The sequence below is a fragment of the Myodes glareolus genome, chromosome 18 (genome assembly GCF_982192425.1).
Source record: "Myodes glareolus chromosome 18, mMyoGla1.1, whole genome shotgun sequence".
Taxonomy (NCBI): domain Eukaryota; kingdom Metazoa; phylum Chordata; class Mammalia; order Rodentia; family Cricetidae; genus Myodes; species Myodes glareolus.
The window spans coordinates 24,041,030-24,060,875 of record NC_142043.1 but is presented as its reverse complement, the minus strand read 5'-3'; the positions used below and the strand labels follow the sequence as shown (position 1 = coordinate 24,060,875).

General features: G+C 38.2%; 1 protein-coding gene across 4 annotated transcripts in view; it reads left to right on the top strand.

Annotated features, from left to right (window-relative positions):
* The window catches only part of Adgrb3 (adhesion G protein-coupled receptor B3), a 729,857-nt gene that overhangs the window by 655,538 nt on the left and 54,473 nt on the right, over positions 1-19,846 (top strand). For all 4 annotated transcript variants that reach the window (XM_085679475.2, XM_085679474.2, XM_085679476.2 and 1 more), the window contains 2 exons: positions 16,180-16,330; positions 18,610-18,679. In XM_085679475.2, the coding sequence (XP_085535601.1) occupies positions 16,180-16,330; positions 18,610-18,679 (221 nt within the window). The remainder of the gene's footprint in view (positions 1-16,179; positions 16,331-18,609; positions 18,680-19,846) is intronic.

Genomic DNA, 19,846 nt, shown 5'->3' with positions numbered 1-19,846 from the left:
GTTATTTATACAGATTTGGGATCGTTGGACTAGGTGGACACTGTAGAGAGGCACTCTTCCCGTGGGAGTCTGGTCTCTTCTGTCTTCCCTTCTCTAACGACTGCTCTGACCATGTCTCTCCTCAGAAAACAGAAATGTATGGGAATGAACAGAGCCAGGCAAAGTTGGAGGTGGGGTGAGAGGAACAGTTTTCACCCACTTTGAGCGAAGAGAATGAAATTACAGCTCTCCAGAGAAGACCGGGAACACATCTTCCCTTCGTCTCCACCCCTCTCCACCCTCTTCCCTTCAGCCAGGGCTCCAAAAGCTTACTTTTCCCTGCTCTTCTTTTATGTTTGAGAGTAAAAATGGAGGGAGTTTCTAAGATCATCCACCCAGCCTTAAACGGTATAATTTAAAGCCTGTGGTATAAAAATAAAGGGCTATGCTTAAAATATTTTGTAAGATCTATTTTTGACCAAATGCTCTTTTGGATTTGGCTTCTCTTTTCTTATTGACACGTCTTCCTGTTTGGGCTTCAGATCAGTTTACTAGGCGATCAGAGGCAATGGCTTTAATAAGAAAGCTCTGTGTCTGGCCACAGACATCATCCAGCTGTCACTGGCCCTAAACAAGGGAGAAGTGAGTGAGTGGAAGGGAACCTCGTGCCTTCTCATGCTCTTGAAGGAATAGAAGACGATTGGCTGCTTCCTCCCTTCTCTTCTGTCAACTTTTTGCAAATCGCTTTAGGCTCTTGGTTGAGCAGTGAGTTGTAGTGACAAAATTTTGATGTGTTCTGTATGGATAAAAGAAATTGAGTATTGTGAATCAATTACTTTACGGAACATATCTGCAAAAATATAAATTCAAAATTAAAAGTGTCTTCATTCTCTTGACCTCCCTTATCTCAGCTGAGCACCTGTGTTGTAATTGCTAGCAAGTGGTTTTATATTTACACAGTTTTATGAGCTTATAGTCTTAAATAAATCACTCATCAGCTATTTAATTTAATATTCTCTGAGATTGGATATGCAATACGTATTTTGACCCTGAATATCCTAACAGCAAAAAAAAAAAATCTCTTAAGACATGGTAACAAGACCAGATGGTGGTGGCACATGCCTCTAATCTCAGCACTCGGGAGACAGAGGCAAGCAGATGTCTATGAGTTCCAGGTTATCCTGGTCTATAGAATGAGTTCCAGGACAGTCTCCAAAGCTACACAGAGAAACCCTGTCTCAAAAAAAAAATCAAACAAGCAAACAAAAGAAAAGACATGGTAACAAGAATATCTAGAGATTTTCTAGAGCGAGATATTCTTTCCCATTAAATGGATATCTTTTTAAAGATGTCTGGACTCCTTACTTGTAAAAACAATGTTCTTAAGAGGGGTATAGTGGTGCATGCCTTTTTTTCCCCAGTACTTGGTTACATACAGAATCCCTGTCTCAAAACCATAAAATGAATAAGTAAACAAGGAGAAAAATTTCCAAACAGGAGAAGAACAAATCAATATTTCTCTGCCTGCACAGAGAAGACTGGAACCTGTGGCCTTATGCCATGAGTCATTTATCCAGTGGTAATGAGCGGGTGCAAACATGTCCACTGAGCATCTGTTGAGAGCAAGATGCAGGGATCCCATCAAGACATGCCCAGATTAGAAGCTCTACTTCACTCCTGCTGATGAAGGTTGGACCATTGGGGGTGAGGGGTGGCTTGGTGTGGCCTTCTTTGAGAGAGCAAGAGATAGTCTCAGGTAGGGTTGTGGGAATGAAGAGACCGTGGATTTAATGAGTCACTATTAGATAATTGAACAGGAACTGATAATTGATTAAATGAGCACACATTTCAAGGCCGACATCTCGTTAGTGATAATAGGGTTCTTTCACTGCTACCAATTACAAAAGAAGGAGCAAGGTAAAGAGGGAGAGTGAGGAGGTCATTTTTATACGTATTGGACTTGAACTATTTGAATAGCTCAGAGGTGGCTAAGTAGAAATGTAGACGATAGTCACAAATGGAAGGAACAATCTCAGATTGTTTCTATGGCAACAGTTTCTCTCCATTGATCTCCACACTCAAGATCCCCGACAAAGCCTGATAGTGGCATGTAGCATAATTCAATTGGTCAGCTGGTTAGCAACCGGGATTTCCTCCCACATGCTCCGAGAGTGCCAAAGCAGAGTCAGCTGTAGTCTGTTTCTTGCCTGCACACTGCCAAGGATGAGATTACTATAATGTGCCTTTTTTTCCCCATAGCTTTCATTGTTCCGGAATTCTTCCGAATATTAGTCATTCACTTATATTTTCATAGCAGGTTCTGAAAGGAAGTCCATCCATTTAAATGACATTTTAGATGAAAGTATGAAACCAAGGCAAATGTTTCTTTTCTATTATATTTTCTAGAGAGTAACCTTAAGAGTTGAGTCCAGGCAAGATGCTTTAAGGAAACTGGGCATGGTAGCTATTATTACTATTATTGAGATTCTGCCATCCTCTTAGAAGTTTGCTGTGATAATTCGAGTAACTATCCATAGTAGATATTTTCATTCCTATCGTACAGATAAGTGAAGGCGACTGTGAGACTCTGGATACCTAGTGGAAGATCAAACATTTGGCATCTTCTGTTGCCAAGAAGCAGTCTCTGACTGAACTGCTGATTCTGAACCCTGGATACCCATTAGGATCACCTGGGAGCCTTACAAATTCTGTTGCTTAAGCTGAACCCACTCAGATGACAGCAACACTAATGCACTCATCCATTTTTAGAGACCCTGGTGATAAGAGTGTACAGCAAGGTCAAAAAATTACTACTTTGCTACTAAGACGTAGGATCTTCTCTCCCCCCTCAAAATAAAAACATACTTTCATTTTATGTTCCAACAGGACCCTTGAGAAGACGTGATAAACAGTATAAATGTCTTCTAGACAGAAAAATGTTTTCTCCTTTACAAGTCACGCAAGAAGCATTCCCAAAGCCTACATATCACAGCAACCTTGCGGCCATTTTGTTAGCTATGTGTGCTTACATGCTGAAAGCAATTCTAAATGCTTTAAAAAAGTAATCCTTTACATTTCTTTGGTGTGTGTGTGTGTGTGTGTGTGTGTGTGTGTGTGTGCACGCGCGCGCGCGCTGTGGCACATGTGTGAAGGTTAGATGAGAAGGTGTGGAAGAAGGGTCTGTCCTTCTACCCTTTGGGGTACAGGAATTTAGCTCAGGTTGTCAGTCTTCTCAGCAAGCACCTTTGCCCCCCTGCACTATCTCACTGGCCCAGGCCCAGGAAGCAACACTTTTTTTTTTGAGAGTAAATTTTATTAAATTATAAAAGTTTCCATTTCTGCCCCTCTTCCCAACACCCTCCCACTCCCCCCACTCCCTCTCCTCCTCCCTCTTCGTCCCTTAGGGCAGTCAGGGTTTCCTGCCCTGTGGGAAGTTCAAGTTCCTCCCCCCTCCCTCCAGGTCCAGGAAGGTGAGTATCCAAACAGACTGGATCCCAAAAATCCAGTATATGCAGAGGAAACAAGTCCCAGTATCATAGTCAATGGCTTTTCAGAAAGACTTCGGGCCAGCCACATTCAGAGAATCCGGCCAAATTCCGAGAGTCTGGTTAGATCACGTCCTCGTTCAGTCCCAGTCCAACTGGCCTTGGTAAACTCTCATTAGATCCGTTCCCTTGTATCAGTGGGTGATAACATCCCTCGCAGTCCTGATTTTCTTTTTCATGTTTTTCCTCCTTCTGCTCCTCATTTGGACCTTGGGGGGCTCAGTCCGGTGCTCCAATGTGGGTCTCCGTCTGTATCGCCGTCCTTCGGCAGATGAAGGATCTATGGTGATAAGCAAAATATACATCAGTATGGTTATGGGCCAAGGCCGGTTCAGGCACCCTCTCCTCTGTCCAGAGAACAATCTGGGGATCTCTCCTTGGACCTGGGATCCCATATATAATCAAGTCTCCTATAAACCCTAAAATGACTCCCTTATTTGAAATATATTCTTCCCTGATCCCATATTCATCCTTCCTCACTCTCCCCCTTCCAGGCCACTGAGCTTTCCCCATTCTTCCCCTACTCCCTTCTCTCTAACCCTCTCCCCTTCCAACAACCCTCCCACCTCCCCCCCCATGCACCCGAGGTTACCTGGGACTCTTGTCTATTTCCTACCTCCTGGCGGGTAGCTAAATAATCTTCATCAGGTTTATCTTCTTATTTAGCTTCTCTAGGATCACGAATAATAGGCTCAAAGACCTTTAATTATGGTTAGAATCCACTTATGAGTGAATACATACCATGTTCCTCTTTTTGGGTCTGGCTTACCTCACTCAGTAAAGCATTTTCTATTTCCATCCATTTGCATGCAAAATTCAAGATGTCATTGTTTTTTTACCGCTGAGTCAAACTCTAATGTGTATATGTTCCACACCTTTTTTAACCATTCTTCTATTGAGGGGCACCTAGGCTGTTTCCAGGTTCTGGCTATTACAAATAGTGCTGCTATGAACATAGTAGAACAAATGCTTTTGTAGTATGTTAGGGAATCTCTAGGGTATATACCCAAAAGTGGAATTGCTGGGTCCTGAGGGAGGTTGACTCCCAGTTTCCTGAGAAAGCGCCATACTGATTTCCACAGTGGCTGCACGAGTTTGCATTCCCACCAACAATGGATAAGTATTCCCCTCACCCCACATCCTCTCCAGCATAGGCTATCATTGGTGTTTTTGACTTTAGCTATTCTGACAGGTGTAAGATGGTATCTCAGAGTGGTTTTGATTTGCATTTCCCTGATCGCTAAGGAGGTTGAGCATGACCTTAAGTGCCTTTTGGCCATTCGGAGTTCATCTGTTGTGAATTCTCTGTTCAGTTCAGTACCCCATTTTTTAATTGGGTTAGTTAGAGTTTTAGTGTCTAGTTTCTTGAGTTCTTTGTATATTTTGGAGATCAGACCTTTGTCTGATGAGGGATTTGTGAAGATCTTCTCCCAGTCGGAAGGTAGCCTTTTGGTCTTACTGACAGTGTCCTTTGCTTTACAGAAGCTTCTCAGTTTCAGGAGGTCCCATTTATTCATTGATTCTCTTATTGTCTGAGCTCCTGGGGTTCTGCTTAGGAACTGGTCTCCTGTGCCTATATCTTGTAGACTACTTCCCACTTTCTCTTCTATCAGTTTCAAAGTGGTCAGATTAATGTTGATGTCTTTAATCCATTTGGACTTGAGTTTTGTGCATGGTGATAGATATGGATCTATTTTCATTCTTCTACAGGTTGACATCCAGTTATGCCAGCACCATTTGTTAAAGATGCTTTCCTTCTTCCATTGTATGCCTTTAGCTCCCTTGTCAAATATCAGGTATTCATATGTTTGTGGATTAATACCCGGGTCTTCTATTCGATTCCATAGGTCGACTTCTCTGTTCTTATGCCAATACCAAGCTGTTTTCAATACTGTTGCTCTTTTAGTCAGGAAGCAACACTTTTGAAAATAAAATATCCATATAATATAGTCTGATCACGCATTTCCCCTCAACCATCCCCCAATCCTCGCGACCTCCCTACTCATCCACCTCAACACCCTTTCTTTCTCGCTCTTAAAAAAGAAAAAAGACAAAACAAAAGAAACACACATGAAAACCCACAAAAACAGAAACTGAAATATCTAAGGAAAAGACCAATAAGACAAAAAAATTCCAAACAAAGAAATATGAGACAAAAAGTCTACAAAAATAGCACTTAGTTCACTTTGCATTGGCCAATTACTCCTGGACAGAGGGGTCTACCCTTACGTGTAGGTAATATACCCAGTGAGACTCTATTGGCGAAAACTAATTTTCCTTTGCAAGTGGCCATCAATTGCAGATAGCTTCTTGGTCAAGGGAGGAGCCTTTGTTCACTCCTCCATCTCAGCACGGGGACCTCATCTGTCTTGACCCTGTGGAGGCCTTGTGTGTGCCGCCACACTCTCAGTTTGTGTGTGTCTGTCCTATTGTATCTCGAAGACACTGCTTCCTTGGAGTCACCCATCTCATCTGCATCTTAGAGTATTTCAGCCTTCTCTTAAGCGTTGATCCCTGATCCCTGAAGGGTGAGGTTTACTGAAGACATTCCATTTAGGACTGCATGTTCTAAAGTCTCTGACTCTCTGCACACTGTCCAGTTGTGGATCTCTGTACCAGCACCCATCTACTGCCAGAGGAAGCCCCTGGCGATGACTGAGGGACACTGAGCTATAGGTATATCAGGATATCTGTAGCAGGCTTTTTCTTTTGGGCCACCAACCAGCTCCCAAATCATGACTTGGAGACTTATTATTATTTATGCATGCTCAGCCTTAGCTTACGCTTGTCCCACTAGCTAGGTTTATGACTTAAACCAACCTGTTTCTTTTCATCTACATTTTGCTTCGGTGCTTCTTACCTCTCTTACATTGTTTGTCCTACTCCATGTCTGTCTAACTGGCTGGCTGACTGGGCATCTCTCTCCCTTTCTTCCTTATTCTCTCCTCTCTCATTCTTTCTTTTGAGCCGATATTTCTCCTCCTTCTTTATTTCACTGCCCACCAGCCCCACTTATTGCTCTACTCCTAGCTATTAGCCATTCAGCTTTTTATTAGACCAATAGGTGCCTTAGGTAGGCAAGGTAAAATATCAACACATTTTCACATAGTTAAACAAATGCAGCATAAACAAATGTAACACACCTTTACATAGCTAACGTAACATTCCATTCTGCAATATAAACAAATTTAACACATTTTTACATAGTTAAAGTAATATCCCACAACAAATACCATTAGGAGTTCTATTACTATATTCTTTAAGCAGGAAAAGTATTTGGTTCATAAAGAAACTGTTTTCTGTTTATTTTGAGATTGTAAATTTTTAATAACATGTATCCCTTCTGTTTTTCTCCTAACCTTCTCATATTCTTCTCCTTGACTTCCTTCAAATTCATGGCCTCTGTTTTCATTGATTGTTATTATATGTATATATATATATGTATATATGTGTGTGTGTGTGTGTGTGTGTGTGTGTGTGTGTGTGTGTGTGTGTAATTTGTGGCACTGGATAACCAATTGGTGTGCTCTTCCCTGGGGAGGCCTACCTCTCCTGCTCCCAGCTTTGCTAAGTTACCTCTGCTTCTTTGTGTATGGTTGAGGCCTCATGGCTTTTCCACATGTAGTTTGACATGTCTGTTGCTATCATCCTTGTTCAGCTCATGAGAAAGCAACTTCTATTTGCGTCATTATCTCTGATTGTAAGTGATATGTGTAGTGTTTATAAACTGGGAGGGAGTATCTGAGTTAGGGTATGACCCCACTAACAAGTGATTCCTTCTACAGACACAGAATTCAGGGCAAATCAACTCCCAGGTGTATCTTAGAGTTTATAAGACACTTTGAAGATTTTAAACTATTAATTTTTATTTAAACTGATCTTATTTGGCAATTAACCTTCATTTCATCTTAAGTAAGGATGCCATTTTCAAAAACCAGGAAATAATGGGATATAATGTGGTAACTGATATGTTTGATACGCAAGTGTCTGGACTCCCAAAAGATATATTTCAAAAAATCAGACTTTTCCCATTGTTCGTTATAATCTTTTCAAGGTCTTCAAATTATGAACATGTTTTCGTTGAGATACATATTTTTGACATCTATGGAGCATGTTTTTTTTAATCTCTGTTCACACTTATCTGGCTTCTATTTTTTAATAGTACTGCCTTATTTTAATATAAAATTACAGGAACTAGCAAATAAGGTATGAAAGATGCTCATAATTAACACTGCTTTTACAATTCATTCACCCAGTTGCTTTGTGTTGTAGTTAACTCTCTCTTCAGCTTTATGCATTTAGAGTTTGTCTTCTGGCAGAGATCTTGATGATACAGAAAATAATGTCCTTCAAATTTCACAATCAAAGTTGTGGGAGGTCTTATGCTCTTTCTCCTTATAACTTTCCACTATTGTTCATTTATATTTGTTTTTTGTTTTGTTCTATTTTTTGCTTTGTTTTGTTGTTTAGACAAAGTTTTACAAGGTAGCCCAGGCTGATTATGAACTCAAGAACCTATTGATTGCTTTTGCCCTTAACTCTTCAGCTTGTGCTTAACAGTGAACAAAAATTCACAAGAAGGAACTAGAGCTCATCATCTCTCTTCCGCTAATGTCCCACATTGGTACAAAGAGGAAGTACAAGGCACCACAAGTATTTGGGTCAAGGAGAAGTATTGTTAAATGCCTATAAATGATATTACGCTCAATGTGTTACAAGCTATAGCAATTCTGGAAGAAGATAAATTAGATAACATGACATTAATATTCAAGTTTCTGTTTGGAATCTTTGTGTATTAATTTTATGCATTGATGGACCTTTTTTATATTGACCTTTTTGAATTATGTTATTATGAGTAGGTGATCTCTCTGGGTGACCTCAAAGACATTTGTTGTTGACATCTATAAAACCAAAAAAATACACCTGAAAATGGTACTTTTATCTGTTTTATTCAATGATTACTTAGATGGTGATCATTTCTATCATGATGTACATTTAATAGTCATTGTATGTGAAAAACATTTTGGAGTGACTTCAAAAGGTATGATGTAGGGAAAGTCAACATTAGCAAAGTCAGAGTTCTCCAGTGTACAGGGTAATACACGGTAGTAAAAAATATCTAAGTATCTTTAGCTATTTTCTTTCTCGGAGCTTCCCTGCCTCCTGTGTAAAATACTTCCATTTCATTGATGCTGCAAACTCAGTGTTGAAGATGGAATAGGTGTCTGACAAGTTAGTTTTCCCATCATCCTTTAGGAGGTAGTCAAATATCTTCAGACATGTTTGTTTTAACAATGAAAAATTCATGGAGTTGACTAAACTAATGTGGTGTAATTATTAGCAAACTCATATTTATTGAATATATATTACCTTTGATTAAAGCTCCTTTTATTCATTATCTTATTTAACCTCACCATAATTCATTTTTCGATTAGAGAACTACCATCTTCTGAATAATGTAAATCCACATTTATTAGGGAAAAAAAACTGCCTTCAAACATACTATGGTGATTATTAAGGATGTCTCCTCGTGCAGTCAGATAATAGCCTGTATTCCAAGATTACAATGCTCATGTCCTGCATGTGTGAATATCAAGACAGATGTCATTTTAACTAAGTTTTTGTTTAAAAAATAAGTAGTTTAGTACCTGAAACCAGTTAAATACGTACATAATTCGAGCCATACACTAACATGCTATATAATCCAGTGTATCTCATAAGTATGGTTTGTAGATGTCACCACTTTTTTCAGGATTTTAAACATTATGGTGAAATGCTTTATCCCAATATCCTGTTTTTTCTTTATACTTTAGCAAAACCAAGCTTCTCTGCACTCTGTACTTCATGAAGTTTTTGCATTTTGTGTCTCTCTTTAAAAGGTTCATTTTTTATTTTTAAAGTATCTACAAGCCAAATGCATAGCATTGCTTAATTTCTTTTTTGCATTTAAGTGGTAGAATTGGGGAAAGCATAGTAGTGTTCATTATATTGGAGTCTTGAATGTCTTGTCAAATAAAAAGCAATAAAAATATTTCACCAAAAACTATGGAACTCTATAAAGTTTTCTAAGTAAAACTAAATAATCATTAAGGTTTGAAAAGCATTGGTAAAATATATTTCCTAATAGATCAAATAAGAAATAAAAAAGCAAGCTTGCCTGTGCTCCCAGTACTCAGAAGATGAAAACTAGTTAAGTGAATTCCTGTTTCAAAAAATAAATTAATAAGAAAGAAAGGAAAAACACGAGTAAGCAACATTAGAAATGAAATGGTTTAAGTTGTAAAAAAAAGAATTATATAAAATCATATTCTTTTTTATTGATTTCATTGAGCTCTACATTTTTCTCTACTCTCTTCCCTGTTTCTCCCCCCTCTTCAGCCCTCTCCCATGGTCTCCATTCTCCAAATTTACTCAGAAGATCTTGTATTTTTCTACTACCCATGTAGATTAAATCGATGTATGTCTCTCTTAGGGTTCTCACTGTTTTCTAGGTTTTCTGGGATTATGATTTGTATGCTGATTTTCTTTGCTTTCTTTTTAAAAACCACTTATGAGTGAGTACATATGATAATTATCTTTCTGGGACTGGGTTACCTCACTTTAGTATGATGTTTTCTAGCTCCATCCATTTGCCTGCAAATTTCAAGGTGTCATTATTTTTCTCTGTTATGTAGTACTCTATATGTAAATGTACCACATTTTGATTATCCATTCTTTGGTCCAATTTCTGGCTATGACAAACGATGCTGCTTTGAACATATTTGAGCACGTGTCCTTGTGGTACAATTGAGCATCCTTTGGATATACACCCAAAAGTGATATTGCTGGGTCTTGAGGAAGGTTGTTTTCTTAATTTTCTGAGAAATTACCATACACATTCACAAGGGGGCTGTACCAGCTTGCACTCCCACCAGCAATGGAGGAATATACCTTTACCCTTCCCATCCTCTCCAATTTGTATCCCCTTGATCTTCTTTTGGTGTCTTATTGCTCTAGCTAGGACCTCAAGAACTATATTGAATAGATATGGAGAGAGTGGACAACTTGTCTTGTTTCTGATTTCAGTGGGATTGCTGTGAGTTTTTCTCCATTTAGTTTGATGTTGGCTGTTGGCTTGCTGCATATTGCCTTTATTATGTTTAGGTATGTTCCTTGTATACCTGTTCTCTCCAAGACCTTTATAATGAAATGATGTTGTATTTTGTTGAAAGCTTTTTCAGCATCTAATGAGATGATCATGTGGTTTTTATTTTCCAGTTTGTTTATATGATGGATTACTTTGACAGATTTTTGTGTGTTGAATCATCCCTGAATCTCTGGGATGAAGCTGATTTGATCATGGTGGATAATGGTTCTGATGTGTTCTTGGATTCTATTTGCCAGTATTTTATTTAATATTTTTGCATCTATGTCCATGAGTGAGATTGGTCTGTAGTTCTCTTTCTTAGTAATATCTTTCTGTGGTTTGGGTATCAGGTAATTGTAACCTCATAAAAAGGGTTTGGCAATGTTCCTTCTGTTTCTATCGTGTGAAACATTTTGAAGAGTATTGGTATTAGTTATTCTTTGAAATCTTATAAAATTCTGAGCTGAAACCATCTGGTCCTGGGCTTTTTTTGGTTGGGAGACTTTTGATGACTATTTGTATTTCTTTAGCAGTTACAAGTCTATTTAATTTGCTTATCTGGTCTTGATTTAATTTTGGTAAGTGATATTTATCCAGAAAGTTTTCCATTTCTTTGAAGTTTTTCAATTTTGTGGAGTACAGATTTTCGAAATATGACCTGATGATTCTCTGGATTTCCTCCATGTCTGTTGTTATGTCCCCTTTTCATTTCTGATATAAAATCATATTCTAACAGATTAAAATGCACATGACATGGATAACTCCCTTGGAAAACACAAATTCCCGAAACTAACTCAACAGGAAATAAGTCAACTGTCGAGATCTTTAATTAGATGTCTTACAGTATTCCAGAACTTTCAAGACACAGAAAAATTTAAAGACCATGTTTTTAAAAGCTGCAGTTTTAGGTAAGATTATAGAGGTTCAAGGTTTTAATAATTCCATTTATTAGCACTGGAAACCAGGATTTCTGTGGAAACAAATTGGAAGGAGATTCCAGGCATCAGTAAGAAACAAGTAATAAGGAACTTGATGTGTTTCTTAACCTATTAAGAAATTTGACCACTATTGAAAACAAAGAGAAAACAAAAAATGCAAAAAGGAGCTTTTTCTGACTTAAAAGAGGTCTTTCAGGACATTTGTTTATAGGTGAAAATGTTATACAGACATGCTAGCTAAAGGAGGCTGTAGTTAACTCATGTGTAATTAAGTATAGTTACTATTTCTGATGATAAAAAAAACAGAAGTTACTCTTAGAACCTTCGACATTTTGATGTGTTTTTAGCTTTGTGGGTGAATTCAATCACAGTATGTCAGGCTTTATCTGTTGTCAATAAACATATATACTTGTAAAATATATTAAGCTGTACTACATTTCATGATACAGTAATTTAAATTTACCTTTCCCTGCCCCCAAATAATACTTGCTTTGTCTCAAATTTTCTACATGTATAATGTTGAGTTTGTTGGTTTGTTTGTTTATTTTTTGAGACAGGCTTTCTCTGTGTAGCCTCCCTGTCCTGGAACTTGCTCTGTAGACCAAAGTGGCCTCAAACTCAAACATCTGCCTGCCTCTGCTCCCTGAGTGGTGAGATTAATGACATCCACTGTCACACCCAGTTTGTATGATGTCATTTTATGAGGTGGATTTTCTTTTCTCCAATTCTCAGCTAGGAAAGAAACATTCCAGAAATTTCCGCAAGTAAAACAGGCAGTGTGTGTTTCTAGAGGTGAAACTCCTGCTTGCCCTATTGCAGTGTGTAACGGAAGGAGAGAATTTGCTTTGGGCTAGGGAGAAGCTTCAGACTGGAGATATGATGATAGTAACCCATTTGCTTTGTCTGCTTCATCAGTTACATAGCAAGTGAGACCACACCACAAAGACAAGAAAGAGCAGCATCCAATTATGAGAAGGGCGGCAGTTGTGAGGACCCAGCAGTTATAAGGACCCACGGTGCCCTGTACTTACTGTATCCTGCACTTGTCTGGACTGACAACTGCATCCTGAGTCCTTTCTTAGAATCTGCTTTCCTTCTGCTGCCTCGGAGTTTGATAGCTTGTGAAGAGTCATTATGGTCTCTGAGGCCACGCTACTTGTAATCATTTGCCGTGGCTTGCTCCTTATACCAGCATGGAATTCTCTCTTCATCTCACTTACTGGTTTGTTTGTTTTTTATTTTTATTTTTATTTCTGATATGACCACGGTACCATCTGATTCAGGATATCTGCCTTTGCTTACTATAGGTCTTTTTAGCTTTTAGTCCCATCTTTCTGTGTCTGTGGTTTTGGTACTTTCTCACATAACTATTTCTAAAATAGATTTCTTAAATCAAGTATGAAAGGTTGTTTTGTTTTACTTTTCTTTTCTAAGTGAGTTTAAAGCTATTGTGATTTATGCTATTTTTGGAAACATTTTCCTATGTATCGGAATTCTGTTTATTTCCTTTTTCCTTACCTTTAATTGAATTTATTGATGTCTCTTTTATTTTTCTTTTGTTAACAACTAAATATATTATTTCTACTTTATAATGACTACCTTAATTTATCAGGGTTATCATAAATGTCCAAATATATCTATCATATGTCACTCAATCTCTCCAACATGCCAGAAGGGGAAAACAGAGGTTTGGCATGTTTTTATTTTTCTCTGCTTCCTTGTAGCTCTCATGTCTCTTCCCTTTTGACCCTCACTGGTATTATTTTGAATTCTATATCTAGATAGCTGTATTTTTAAGATTATATGAAATATAGTAAATAAAATTTTATTTAGATTCAATATATTTTATTGCTTTTTTTGCTATCTATCACTTATCCCATTCTCTCCTCTTGAAGTCATTATTGGTGGTTTATATTGCCTAGAAATTCTTTCAGAGAGAACCTTAAAATAATAAACTTCAAAGTCCCTATCAATTCTAAAAATATATCTCTGCCTGTCACTTGGATAATAGTTTGGCTAGGTGTAGACTTCTAACTTCAAAGTTCTCTTTCATTAGAACAAGGACACTTTTTCACTGTCTTCTTGGATCCCGGTTGGCTCACAAGAAATTTAATATCCCCCTGATTCTTGCTCCTTTGTAAGTTATCATTATTTCAATTTTGAGCACTTTTAAATTTTAGTCTCATTCCAGATGTTGACAATTTCACGGCCATGCATTTAGGAATGTGTGTTTGTTGGTGTGTGTATGTGTGTCTTTCTTGTTTAATCTACCCCGTAGCCAAGTTTGCATTCAGTTCTGAAGAATTCTTCCATGAGAGTCCCTAAATGCTGTCTTTCTTTCATTTTCTTTATTGCTCTGTTCAAGAAGTACTATTGTACCGATGTTTGGCCTTCCTTGACATTTACATATTGTCACCCTTTTTCTTCTTCCTGTGTTGTCCTTATCCAGACACCCAGCACAGGGCTGGAATACCAACCTGCAGTGTGATTTATCTAGTTTTGGTTTGGTTTGGTTTTTTTAAATCTAGGATTACTCGCAGCTTCTGGTTCATTAGAAGTCATATGTTTACGTCAATTGCCTTCAGAAAACACTACTATTCCTAAGAATTGGGGGTAAAGGCTACACATCAAAAAAAAAAAAATAGCAGTATAAAAAATTCAATTTACTAAATTAAATCTGCTTTTGATTTTTGTGATGTAATAGCCCTCATCGTCTGCGACAGTTCAAGAGTAGAGCCGAATTTGGCAAGGCCGGGAAAACAAATGTCTTTGACGAACTTGAGGAGCTAGTGAGTCATAAATCTGGGATTGCGATGTATGAGGACCCGCCTATCATGGGAGTTGAGCGCAGACTGAGAGAGGGAACAAAGAGAAGGCTTTGTGGCCCGAGTCACTGCGGTGGGTCAGGTGACTGCAGTGGTTGAAAAGGTGCCCCCATAGAAACCTGAAAGAGGTGCTGGAGTTTGAGGTTTAGCAGGGGTAAAAGCCTCATTCTGCGGAGACTTAGAAAGTATTTGATCTGCGGAGCGTATGGGGAAAAGAGATTAAAGAATCTGAATCCTTGCACATCAGAATAATGGTGCTTATGAGAACTTGCAGCATTTATGGAAAATAATGGCGGTCACTTGAAAATTGTTCTGTATGAAAGTTGTCATTTAGAAGTTATGTTACTACAGCTTGGCAAATATAACCCATGAACAACAACAACAACCAATGTGTGCTTTATACAATTCTTAAAATCCCTGGAACACACAACTTTCCTCCCCAGTGACTGCAGGCCAAATCGCACAGACTCTTAAAAGAAAGGGGCAATAGTTTGTCTTTGATAAAGTCAGGACCCCAAGGAACCAGTTATCAATTAAGCAGTTCAAGACATTCGCTCTCTTCCCTGAGACGGAAATCCAGGTCAGGATGCCCTTCTCTGACCAGTGCTAGAGCCCTGCACTTCCTGATTCTTGTTTTATACTTCATTGACTATGAGGGAGGAGGCCATCTCTCGTGCCTTCAAGCCTGCTAATGTCTAATTAGTGGCCTAACACCTTTGTCTATTTTCAATTTCTGGAATGGCTGACTGACGAAGAAAGAAATTGATTCTGTTGCTGGTTCTGCTTTATGAGGAGTTGTATTACAACAAGATATACACAAAGAAGTTGTAGCAATAGGGAAATAAGTCACAGCTTTTCCTAAAATGAAGCTGCTGGTCGTTGGTAGACGAGGCATTGCTAATGACCCACACATTTAGGATGATTAGATTGCACAAAGACAAATATCTATGAAATCATAGCTGTGTACTGCCAGTGACTCAATTAGCTTTTCAAAATTACTTGATTAAGACAGGCAGGGCAATACAGCAGCCTCAAATGCAGCTACTAAATACTTTACAATGCAACCTATCTTGGCTCTAGACTATGGGCCAACCCTTATGTTGTATTTTACTGTTATAACTTGGGGATCACAGGCATATAAAAGCAAAGTGTTTTTTTCTTTCTTTTGAAAAGCTGTTGAGACTTCCAGTATAATCTTTACATCAACACAGATAAAACAAAAAAAGAAGAATCCCTGGTTAAATAAGAGAGATAAAGAATGGAACCAAAGCAATTATACATGGTGTCTGCATCTTAAACTAAAGAAAGTGCCATTTTTATAATTTTATTTTTTAAAAAAATCAACTAAAGCAGTAATTTTAATTTTCCTTGAGTTTAAGTGCATGGTGTGGGTTCTCCTCATTAAAGAAACTGAGAACATAAATGGAATTAGGACACGTATTTTTGTGCTGCACATATTGTATACAGTATAGAGGCTAGAGCCAGTAAGGGTTCTAGTTTCTGTAAATAGTTCTGCTTTTATGCAAAGCAAAAATCCATCAGAACTTAGCCTCTTCAAGTGGAAAGTAGTCACAGAACCCTGTAATCATAGAACTCAAGAGGCTGAGGCAGGAGGATGACAAGCTCAAGGCCGTGTAGACGACACAGTAGGAGGTCTTTTCATCTGTGCTGGAAGAAATGATGGGTCTGGAGGGAAGGAGAAGTTCAGTCCTCTGAGTCACAGGTTCCTGCCCAGGTTGAGCATGCGCTTCCTTCTGTCTCCGCAGAGCATCTGTGCGACCACCACTGCATTCTTGCATTTTTTCTTCCTGGCTTCATTCTGTTGGGTTTTGACAGAAGCGTGGCAGTCATATATGGCTGTAACCGGAAAAATCAGGACGCGGCTTATTCGGAAACGCTTTCTGTGCCTTGGATGGGGTAAGCAGATACTTCTCATGTTTTGCTGATGTGACACTGGGAGGGACATCAGAAAAGAGTAAAGAGTGGTTGTAGCCACGTTACTAAGGTATCTACCTTGAAACATGAAGTGGAAAAACGTGAGAGAAGCCCTTTTGTAAACATCCATGGGGTCATTTGGAACTTTATAAGGGGATAATTTTCAAAGATTTTAGCTAGTAAACACTCAGTGTACCTACATGGTGTATTTTGAGACCTGACCTACCTAAGTTAGAAAGACAATATGTTCCCTGCTGATATTTTCTGAAAATGCAAAATGCTTTGAATTGTTTGAGAACCCAAATCAGGACATATAGCAAACCCTAGGAAACCTCTGTGTGTTCTATTAAAAAAAAATCTCCATACTGTTAAAAAAGAAGCCCAGGGGAAGAGAAAGGAACCGTCAGAGAGGCAAGGAAAGTTTACATGTAGTTAAGGAACTTCTCAACGGTAGGAATTAATTAATTCACTGCCCATCATTATTGGGGTACATTTCCAATTGCTTCATGGCATAGACATCTCAGCAATCAGTGATTTCATGGGACCAGCTTGAATGAAAGCATAGTTAATTTTTTAAAAATCTAGTTTTAGAAAAAAGGACAGGATTTTTCATGTCTGTATTTGAGTGTTAAAATCCCCACACTGAGACAACTATACATGAGTACACACATAGACATACATGTACGCACTCATCCACGTGCGCACATTTGCTCACATCCTGCCGCTGTTATAGCAGACAGTGAGAACAGGGCGTTAAAAAGGAATCTGGGCAATTCGGAACTAGTGAACTTACTACAAGACCAGAATAATGCATCCTGAAACACAGGATCAAAAGCACTTAACGTTTATCTGCCAGCATTCAGCACAGGTGTATTCATATTTAGTTGATGTGTTAGGACTCTTTCTAGAAGCAAAGGGATAGTTGAAGAATATGTTCTACTTAGAGTTTGGTAAGATTTTTGTCTAGATTCTGTGACAAAGATCTTCTTAAATGATGGCAGTATTGAACCAAGGGTCATTTTGGTTGTGAATTAGGACCATAGGTCAAAGGAAGAAACGACAAATGCAGGAAGCTCTTTCTTAAAGAATGATTTCCTTGCCAGTAACCAACAGTGTCCTTTATCTAATATTGCTACTAAGGATCTTGAAGAAAGGGGTTGAAAAGTTGCAAAGTTACAGGTAATATCAATATTTTCTGAACGGCAAAGAGTTGTATAGAATATCAGTGAAGAGAAAAGCGCCACAATCAATTTAGCAAACAAAGGAAGTCCAATTTATATGAAATTAAGATTACTAACTCCTTAGGTATTGTTAGGGTATACATGTTTGCTTGATTGCTTCTAATGAACTCCATCCATTCAACCACAATATTCAGTCAACAGATAACATGCAGGGTGAGTGTGAGGCAAAGGAAGGAGACAAAGATGTCCATACTCATAATTTATCTTATGAGTGTAAACGTGGTGACATCCCTTGGCATGCCTCCCACAGTTCTTGTCTTTAAAGCTGGTGAATATACGCACTGTCAGTAGAGTACACTTCCAGGAGAAAGAAAATAGCAAGAAGTATGGGAAGATAGGCAGAAGGGCAAACCTAGAGGATGATTAATTGGGGGGTTTTGTTTTAACTGAAAGGATAAACATGTTTGTCTTATGCTGCATGTCCAAATATGTTTATATAAGCGGTAAAGGAAGTCTTAGGGTCAAAACTGGCTTAGATTTTTAGGTAACCGAGTTCTCTGTTCCTGTTTACTGTTATGAGTAAATTGAAAAGAAAGTATTAAGTGAGAAAATTATTTTGGGGCTCTTATTATAAGTTAAACTTGATATGGATCAATATGTGGCCAGCTGAATATTCCACACATACAACAAGCCATCACACCAGGGCATCCTGTTTTCTGCCTTTCTGGCTTTTTTTAACTATAAATTTTCTTTATAACAATGCAAACCCTTAGGGAAAAAATAACTTAAAAGATATACTAAGTCTGTGTTATTACTTCCCTTTAAAACCGTGTCAAATGCAGTGGTAACCTAGCAACACCAGGGCAGTGCGCTAAGTTAAAACCCCACCTGTCTCTTGTAGTCTCACACTTGAAAGTTTGCAATACAAACATCCATTGCGAGGTGACTCTTCCGACAGTAGTTGCTGCGGTCTGAGTATCTGAAGTTTGGCCAGGCCTGTCCTGAGCAAGTGCCCACAAGTGGCTGTGGCTGAAGAGGAAACGTCACCTGAAAATGAAATGTCGCCTTGCTTTTTTGCAGGACTGCCAGCTTTAGTAGTAGCCACATCTGTAGGCTTCACCAGGACGAAAGGATATGGCACGGATCACTAGTAAGTCCATCCATAGTGCTAACCATGTTGATAATTAAGGAAGTTACCAAACAGGTTTTATTTGTCTTGCCTCCTAATGCCATTCACTTTGTCCCTGAGTCATTAACAATGCCGGAAGGTGACTCTACGTGTAAGAGTAAAGAAAGTGATGTAACTATTTAGAATCCTCATTCCTGTTTCTAATTCTTCCTAAGACCAAAATATTTACCTTTAAAGATACAACAACATGTACTATACATGTCAAAACTTAAATACTCTCTGTTGGGACTGGCAAAAACTTGATGTTATTTTTCTATTATGTTTTAGGTTGTGACTCTTCCCCCAGTTACAGACATCATTGATGTTCAGGTCTATTATCATTAGCTATTAATAATTCATGTTTTGTTGTTATTGGATGGTATTACACTGCAATTGATTGGTCAGGAGACAGATTCCATAGTAGAAGATGCCTAGACTATGGAAGAATTAGAACGGGGTATGACGGTCCATCTTATGCCTGTGATGCTCGTAAAGTCCAAGAAACAATTTATGGTAAAGATTAACTTTAACGTTTCTAATTTGAAGCAATACACTTTCATAGTTTACGACACTGGTTTTCATATTGAGGATGTAGTTGAGAAATGGAGAGTGTACATATTACTAAATAAATAAACAATACAACGTGACATTCTGTAATTGTTTCCAGGTGTAAATTAGGAATTACTGGTAATTAAGCCACGTGTACTCACCAAATTATGAGCATAGAAAACATCACTTCACCTGCCAATCCCAAACAAAGACTCCATCTTAGAGCTGGGAAAACTCCTCGTGTGGGGATTCTTGATTTTCTCTCATTCAATCAATATCACTGAAATAAAATGCTGTGTTAATTTAAGGACTACTATAACATAATTGCTTTGTTATTACTTTTTCTATTAAAGTAATTGTTTTGGTATAAATCAAGGATTCATAAAACACCTTACTAGTGTTTATGGGTCCCACTTTCAAGTTTATAAAATTCAAAAGCTTGCCAAGCCACGTGTTCTCTTTAAACAAATATACATATGTTTGTCAGTGTATACACTGGTTTTGTATGTGTATATCACTACTAGATTAAAATTTTAATTAAGCTATAACTTAGTCACATTTATGCTCTTCAATATATTATTTTCTGTGGTTTTGGCAAAT